This window comes from Thunnus maccoyii, chromosome 22, assembly GCF_910596095.1.
Source record: "Thunnus maccoyii chromosome 22, fThuMac1.1, whole genome shotgun sequence".
In the NCBI taxonomy this organism is placed as follows: Eukaryota; Metazoa; Chordata; class Actinopteri; order Scombriformes; family Scombridae; genus Thunnus; species Thunnus maccoyii.
In genome coordinates, this window is record NC_056554.1 from 23247181 (window position 1) to 23256104 (window position 8924).

The 8924-nt window shown below is 38.2% G+C and overlaps 1 protein-coding gene across 1 annotated transcript; it reads right to left on the minus strand.

The window, feature by feature from the left end:
- Window positions 1-777: 777 nt before the first annotated feature.
- Window positions 778-8897, minus strand: LOC121889659 (protein phosphatase 1K, mitochondrial-like). The gene is made up of 9 exons (XM_042401811.1): window positions 8794-8897; window positions 6752-6930; window positions 6254-6430; window positions 5790-5962; window positions 5595-5695; window positions 5032-5197; window positions 3344-3488; window positions 2345-2479; window positions 778-2170 (listed from the first exon to the last, which is right to left on the minus strand). The coding sequence occupies exons 2-9, from the start codon at window positions 6860-6862 to the stop codon at window positions 2039-2041; spliced, it is 1140 nt and encodes a 379-aa protein (XP_042257745.1). The 5' UTR covers window positions 6863-6930; window positions 8794-8897; the 3' UTR covers window positions 778-2038.
- Between the last annotated feature and the right edge of the window lie 27 nt (window positions 8898-8924).

An 8924-nucleotide genomic window follows, 5' to 3' on the forward strand; every position in this document is an offset into this window, starting at 1 on the left:
CTTGTGGTCACGTGAAGGAATTCGAGGAATCTCAATGGTTTCTATATTTACCCAACAACACTTGAACACCTCGTTATACACTGGGGGTGTGGTGTGGGGGTGTGCAATATTCCTGTGACGCTATTGGATGTCTGAAGAGGAAATCAGGTGTCAATCAGCCATTAGTACTTTTCCACAACACTACCTCCAGTTTTTTTAGTGTCTATGTATGTGTGTATATCCACAGTCCTCCTTCTGTGCAAAAATGTATTTTAAAGTTTATCTGAAGCTAATATGAAGCTTCAGCGTCCAAATGAGTCAAATCAAGTAAATATCTTTCAACGTTACAGTCTTTTTAGTGCCAAAGTCCCTCTTTTTGTTACTATACTTCCACCACAGCTCAACAGGGAAACACTGTCCGAGGAAATACAAAGAGGCAATTTGATGCTAAAAAGACTGTAAATGTGTCAGATATCCACTTGGTATGACTAACTCAGACTGCTGAAGCCTCATATAAGCTTCACATCAACTTTTAAATGACTGTGTGGACACACTGTGGATTTTGGCCTCCATCACTTACATTGAAAGCACATCTGAAGGATCTTTTAAAAGCCAGTATGAACAGGAGGAACGATTACAGCGAGGAAAACCTCTTTCACTGTTCATATGGACACCTGACTGTTATTTTAAGACACACTTGAAAAATTGTGACCCTTTCCTTTAACTGTACAATAGTTTATTAGTGTCACAAGACAAGACAGAAAATGTGCAAAAAAAAGTTCAACAAACAAAGTGAAGTTTCAGTTTAACATGTCAAACTTTATTCTTCCCTGTATACAGATCCTCTCATGGATGGTCTGAGAGAGGTCAGGGGTCCAGGGTCAGACCTCAGAGGTCAGAAGTCTGGAGCTGGTAGGATACAGTGTGCTGTTTAAAAACACTTCAGCAAGTCAGCTGATAACTGACACAAGAGATGGTAAAATTATAGTTTTAGATACATTTTCAATAGTATTTTCTTTCATTTAACTACAAAGTCTCTCTGAGATCTTTTAAAAGAGAGACCTGGCAAAAAGTATAACTGTAAGTACAGAAAATACTTGTCATAAAACAGCTCTTCTGCAGTTTTGTGGTCACTCCTCCAATATGAGGCAACTTGTTCCTCGTTCTCTTAACATTGCCTACAGAGCAGACAGAATTTTACATTGCCAAGAGCAAATTACTGCAGCAGAGCAGACGACCAATAACGACTTTGAAAACAAAAAACAACATATTTATTTGCCCCAAACACCCAAAATATCAACTTTACATTAGCTTTTAAGTAACTAAACGCACCGACTGTGTCTATGGGACGCTGAGCTCTTGGATACACCCAATTTTTTCACTCTAATTGAAACATTTTCAAATCACACATACGCATCTTTCAATTGACTTTGTATGAAATCACATTATGTCTAAAACTCACTTTCCGTTCTGTCTGAACACAGTAATAAAGCTAGTTTATGTTTTTATGAATACTTTTAATGTGAAAATCGTCCTTTGTGGGTTAAAAAAAAGTCTTTTTACACTGCTGGTTAAATTCAAATCAACTCTGAGACCAATGTGAAACTATATTGTGCTTCATACTTCTTGACAAGTCAACATTTTGAAAATTTGTAGTTTTCACACAGTAGCAAACTGCCAAAGTTTGCTGTTAATTTGAAAAAAACACAGGAGATATGTGAAAATGTTTTGTCTAAACATACAAGCACACTGTTTTACAAACTTGACATACAAACACTGCAGAAAACTTCTTTGTATGTACAGCATATTAATATACACTCTATATACACTGTTGACAAGTCATCTGTGAGCTAACACAAGGACGTTAACACTAAAGATGTGCACAAAGCCAACATTGCCCTTGAGTCTCCGATGGGTCATGGGTGTTGTCAGATGAATTTGGGGTAGTTGCCAGATCATTTGTAAAAGATCCAAAATGTTTGTCCTTCAAGTCAAAGTCCTGTTTAATTCATTTTGGTGACAGCTTTAGAGCTCTGCAATGTTTTTGTGTGTGTGTCCTCTACGCCCATCTCCCACTTGAAGCAAAGTTCCTGATCATGCTGTAGGCGGCGGTGGAGCTCTGGTGTTTCCCCCAGGCGCCGAATGGGACGACAATGATGGTGGCGTTGTCCTCTGAGCCGTACTGAAGCGCCTTAAAAACAGAAATTTGTTTATCGTTAATGTACATTCCTCTGAACTTATCTTTTTTCACAGTTACTGATTTTCTACATCTCCCAGAATGCCTTTCAACAATCATGCTTATGTGGCATCCAGAATGTGTTACCACAGAGAGTGAGAGCAATAGGGATTCATGAGTATCTGATACCTGCTCAGCAATGACTTCTGCACCCTCTGTGGGGTCATGGCACTGTGTGATGACATCACAGATCTCCTGATCACTCAGCAGGAAGTTGATGCCGTCGGTGGTCAGAGCCAGGAAAGCGTCATCGGCGTGATGGATCTGCAGAGAGAAACAGAGAGTTTAGGATCTCCTGTTTCCACGTAGCGGTCAGTTCTCTCAAGTTATCCAATTACAAGGAAGAAGTTAGATAGCAACACTGTGATCCAAAATGAAATATCTCAACTACTGGATGGATCTCAATGTGCATGTGTGGAAACGCGGCTCCGTTTACAGCTTCAGCTTGTGCCACATATCACAACCTCTTGACTTTGTACTACATTATATTTCTCAAAGAACTTCAGTGCAAAGTTAAGAGGTTGTGATATGTAACACAACAAGCTAGTGAAACTCTGTAAACAGAACCACATTTCCACATTGGCACGTTACTATTTTTTTTGCTATTTTTACCCTTTGGAGCCATTTTTTAAACAAGCTAACAGTAACCACCGTCTTCATGGATGAAGGTCACCCAGTGCAGCGGTGTGGCTCATTCATATGTTTTTAATCATTTTTGGACAACAAATCCCTTAGGGAAACTCCAATATCACATGAACATGGCAGAAACCTTCTGATAACAACATGACAAACTTTACATTTTTTGTCCCACTTCTGATAAGTATCTAAGAAGAGTAAAATTGTCTCTCCATTTTTAATATATCCACCAGTTTTGTTTTCTGGCGTTCAATTAATTTATATCCAAAATACTTTGTTCGTCCTTCAAGTGGAAATTTGAGGCAAGCAAGTTTGCAAACACACACAAACAGTTATTTTATATACCTAAAAACATCTAAAAATACAAATGTGACAATGTTAGAAAGAGTTGAAATACCCAACTCTTTCTTACAACTCTTTCAAAAACAAAATGTGTCCAAAACAAATGTCATTAATCTAATAAATCGCATATGAACCTTCACTGGGACTTACGTTGAGCTGCCGCGTGTCTGGGTCAGCAATGACGCCGCTGGTTTTCAGGTGGAAGTCTCCAATGCTGCGAGTCATGGCGAGCCGCCCATTAACGTTAGCCTGACCCACACTGTTCCACGTCACGAAGCCACCAAACTTCCGGATCCTGAAACACACCAGTAGTGGAAAAAGCATTCAGATCCTTTACTTTCGTAAAAGTAGCGATACAGCAATGTAAAACTACTCCAATAAAAGTCAATATTGGATAATATTGGATATTGTAGTAGAGTAGAAAGTACAATATTTCTCTGAAATGTAGCGGAGTGGAAGTATAAAGTTAAGTATTGCAGTAAAGTAGTTAAAGTATTGCAGTATACAGTGGAAATACTCAAGTAAAGTACAAGTACCTCAAAATTGTACTTAAGTACAGTACTTGAGTAAGTGTACTTACTCAAGTACTTTCCACCACTGGATCACACACAAACACAAAATGTGTTACTTATTAAAAGACATGTCCAATTTTGGTCATGGGGCTGCTGTTTTGTTTAAATATAGATCACAAATTCTAAATTTAAAGGCCTTGAAAACCTATTTACTCAAAAGGTTTGTTAGTATGAACATAAAATTTTCTCCCAAAGTTAGAACAGTTTTGATCGTTTCATAAGAGATTTCTGTATTTTATTTATTAATTTGTGTCTGTGCTCTTGTCAGTGTTTTGAAGTGGATGTGACACAGTTTTGGAATAGGTCAACGTATCCCATTGCACTGATGATGATTTAGCAACAGTCGATGGGTTGTTAAGTCACCGATCAAACAGTCCTGATGAAGAAGATTAACTAAGTTAACTAAAACAATTAAATTAACAGATTTTTTGCGATATTTGGAACTAAATATTGTACATTTCAAGACTTTTAGGGACCTACATTCACAAAAAAACTCCAACTAGAGGGGCTTGACTTTATGTGTCTATAGGTCACAGAGTCAGAAAATAACTGAAGCGCTAATATGTGTTCGGGTGATGTTCAGAGTTAAACATAGCCTCGTCCTGCTGTTACATAACATGACCTGCTATCAGCTGAAGGGAAACCCAAACCTGTCCATTTGCAGCTGTGCTCGCATTTCACTTATGCAGAAGTGTCCTTGAGCAAGGCAGTGACTCGCTGTTTGGCCGACAGCCACAGTCTAACATACTGTAGAGTTTATTTATACACAACGATCTGTAGGGAAACCTGAACCCTGCTGCTCCACTGTTCACTCTGGACCAGAATTACCTTTGAACCAAATCTGTCTCCCTGTACAGTACATCCAACTAAAATGCAATTAAAGCTCTCATTACTTAATTTCTACTGCTGCCTACATGATTCTCTACAAGGAAGAGGAACAAAAATGTCAGCCTTCATAATGTTGTCAGGTCGCTTTCATCTTCTGTCTTCCTTATTGTACTTTCCATCTAAACAGCATGTGAATGCATCACTGTTAAGCTGCCAACAGGTAAAGTCCCTGATGTCAAACTTTCCCACCAAACACACATTTAATCTAATGAGTTTAAGTCTTTTTCCATTTCCCATGTGCTGTAACCTGTGTGTTGTATTCCTCTTTAACAGCAGCAGTAATAGTGTTTGCTCTGTAGCAGTATTGATTGTAATAGTAGTGGTAGCAGCTACATTTCAAAGAGAAAATAGTAAGTGAACTAAAGGAGCAGAGTGTACCGTTGTCTCTCGTCCTCACGGTCAGGTGTGTGGTCTTTGGTCAGCTTCACTGCTTGTCCTTTCCTGCACAGCAGCGCCCGACTGTCACCGGCGCTCCCGACAACCAGCTCCACGCCGTCCCGTAACAGAGCAACCGTTGCCGTGGTGCCGGCTGTTAGGAAGGAGGCTGAGGAGGAAGAAAGTGATGATGATTGATGAGTATTTATAGTAACAATTGTAAGCACATTTTATTTTGCTATATTTTTACTTTTACTTTATTGCATTCTTGTATTTCTGTTACTTACATTATAGTATTTTTTACTTTTTTGTATAGTTTTCCTCTATTGTTTTACTTTTTAATTCTTTACTTCCATCTTATTTTCAGACTATTTTCCTGATTTCATTTTCTTGCTGCTTTTATCTCCCTTAGTGCTACTTCTGCTCTACTTTCTCTATGTGTCTCTTGTACTTCCCCAACTTAGCAACTTAAAATGTGTAATTTCAGCAATAACGTCACATTTTCTGCACAAAATGTACCTACAGGTTCGTATGTATAGTGTAGTAGTTTTGTGTGTGTGACTTACGGTTGTTGAAATAGCTGAGGTGTTTGAATAGAGCTTTGTCAGCATCCAGAAAGGCTTTCTTCAAAACTTTCTCCAGATCATCCTCCTCCTCCAAAGCATCTCTGTTCAGGAATAATCAATAACTGTATCAGTATTGTATTAGAAACATTTATCAGTTGAAATGTCATTTGAAAAGCAATTTTTATAAATTTGAACCTGATAAATTTCTCCATGAAGGTGTAGCAGTAGTCGGCAGCGTGCGGGCCGCCGTGGCCGTCGAACACGGCAAAGTATAGCAGGTTGTCATGGATACGGGCAACACGGAGACGGTCCTCGTTCTGCTTCCTGAGACCCAAAACAGACGTGCTGCCGACCCGGGAAAGACTGACCTGAGAGAGAGAGAGAATCAGTTCATCATTTCATCCATTATCTATAATCCATCTATTCATCCACTCATTCATTAATTTATCCATCCATACATCTATTCATTCATTCATTCATCCATATATCCATTTATTTAACCACTCATCCATATGTTCAGCCAATTATTGTTCACCCTATCAGTCTATATACTCAATAATTCATCTACTCCTCCTCTCATGCACTGATTCATCCATCTGTTCATCCTTTCATCCATACATTAATAATCCATTCATCCATCCCCTGTTCCTCCCAGTTACCTGTGGAATGGGTTTTCCATATTTGATACTGGAGGGCAGGAGGACTGGTTCTTCTATCCTGTTGTCCCAGATACCAAATGAGTCCCAGGTGACCGGCCGGCCGCTGCCGTCACTGTCAAAGCGGGTCGACCCACTGGCCTGCCGCACGCCCACCACCCCGAACAATGTCCCGCCCATCTGCAGGACCATAATTTAAAAACAAATAAACAAAAAAAAAAGGTTAAAATCTGATTAGTAGATCAGCTACCTAAAACGTGATAGAGGATTCATCCATATCTCCCAATCTTACAGTCTGATACAGTTTCTGAAATAATATACTGTATCTTAAAATCAAAAATTGAATTGTTTTGTATCCCTAAAGGAGATCTGAGTCTGTTAATATGTTTACGTTTGACAATCAAGGACTTCAATTCTGCTCTAATCTTCAAAAAGCAGCATATATGGTTTGATTTTGTGGTATGAATCACTTTGTAGCACGTAGTAATAAAAACACATTACCTGCCCGGAAGCTGTGGAGCTTTCTGCTGAGGAGCGTACGGTGAGGAAGGTCTGCCTGGTGATGGTGGAGCGACCACAACGCAGCAGATTGAGCAGCACTGTAGACGACATGGCTGACTGTCTTTAACAGCTGTGGAGATTTTAAAAAATGAGGAAACACCTGGCCAGGTGGCGGATTTCTGAAATAAAGGAGAAAGAACAAAATGCATTTAACTAGCGTTGGAGCTAACAATGATTTTCCTAAGAATTTCTCCATTAATTGTTACGTTTGCAAACAGTGAAAAATGCTCAAGGTGACATCATTAGATTGCTTTTTTGTCCCACCAGCACTTGAAAACTCAAATATGTTTAATTTGCATTGATATAAAACAGAGAAAAGTGCTGCATTTTTCTCACATTTAACAAGCTAGAAGCAGAGAATGTTTGACAGTTTCGTCAGATAAATTATGTAAATGATTAATCTAATATCAAAATTGTTGTTGATTAATTCTTGTCTATCCACCTATTGTTTCAGCTTAGACTTAATAAAGCATAATAAAGGTTATGAAAGTGTAAATTTGTGAGAACAAAGTTCACGAGTGTTTAAAAGAAAAAGAAGAATAAAAGATTGCCATTTTTGAAACCACATTAACAACACAAACCTCAAAGAAAAGTACATCTTTTTCAAATATTTTTAAGGTTTTTGGGTCGGTTTTGCAGATGTGAGATCCTGATGAGACACAAAGTGAGACAGGGAAGAGGAAAATGAGAGAGGGGATCAGCTGTTGGCAAGAGTTGAAGGAGTGCAGTCCTTCAAGTTGGCTGACATTAACAAGTATTATCTAATCATTCTCTCTAGCTTCCTTTCATCCTATCCACCATACCTTCCTCTGCTCTGTATGTGTTTGTGTGTTTAGTCCACAAATAGCCCTCCATTCCCTGCTGTGTTTTAGCAATGTGTGTTGTGTGTTCCATCCATTAGATGTCAGAGTTTTGCTCCAAAGAGACATAAAAAAACCCCAAACTGCTGACAGAAAAAACTAAGCAAAAAAAAAATGTTTTAGCCATCTGTGACTCTGAAGTTTTCACCTTTCACCCAGTCCCCCATGGCAGTCTTTGTCTTTTGCAACGCCATCACTGTAAAAGTTTTAGCCAGAGTAAATAAAGTTGTATTGGTGATCAATACCGATAACAACCAACCAATAAAAACAAACTCTCTAGCCTACAGTCGCAGATAGGCACGTGAGGTTTTAACTTTATGCAGTCAAATGACCTTTATTACCTTCATTTGGCATTCAAAAACAGCACATACACGTCCAAACATGTGACCACTGTTGTTGGCAAGACATAAAATTGTACATGTGTGTTTGGGTGCACACACAAGTGGATCGAGAGGCTATAACACATACTGGTATTCAAGTTCAGGCTAATAGACTAGCTCTTTCTGGAGCAGATTTTAAAATTGAATGAATGCTGCTGATCATATGAAAGTAGCATTAGCTGTTGTGAAACCAAAATCATAAAAATAAATAGAAATTTGAAGAAAATAAACATTAGACAAGTCTGAAAACAAACCTAACAGGATGTAAATATTCCTCCAATTTGTTTTTTAAGGAAAATATGCCCCCTTATTTTTCATTTGTCTCCACAGTTTACTGTTTTTTATTACTGTACTTGTAGCTAATTGTTTTCCCAGATTTATTTTGTTTTGTTTTATTCTGTTTGTTCTTTTACTTACTTTTCATTTATTTACTGTAACAACTGGTCTTGCATTTCATTATGTTTTGTTTATATTAATGAATAAAAACTTTAATAACAAAAAAGTCTGAAAACATAAAAAACTAACAAACATACTGTATCTGTTATTGCTTCAGTAAAAACTAGTAAAACTAATAAAAACAGCAAACAATAAATACATATAATGTGGTAATATCAAGATACCAGTTAATAGAGAAAAATAATAGATTATGGATTACAATGTCATTTTAAGGCCATCATAGCTTTAAAATAACAATCACTGTTAAAAGGACAGCATAGTCAAAATGGCAGTTGCAAAAACGAACCTTCTTTTATTTCTTTTTAATGGTAATTTTCCCGCCTCGTCTGGTCTCCGTGGCAACAGGTGTCCAGAGCTTCAGCAGCTGTCTCGAGCCGTCAGTCGCCCGCGCTGTGGCTGTTGAGCTGGGAGGCTCGG

Excerpts from the sequence above, each read along its gene's own strand:
- LOC121889659 (XM_042401811.1), bottom strand. The coding sequence starts at position 6,862 with ATGTCGTCTACAGTGCTGCTCAATCTGCTGCGTTGTGGTCGCTCCACC. Across the intron at positions 6,431-6,751 it reads GCTCCACAGCTTCCGGGCAG|ATGGGCGGGACATTGTTCGG; the intron begins GTAATGTGTTTT and ends ATGGTCCTGCAG. Across the intron at positions 5,198-5,594 it reads CCTCAGCTATTTCAACAACC|CCTCCTTCCTAACAGCCGGC; the intron begins GTAAGTCACACA and ends CTTCCTCCTCAG.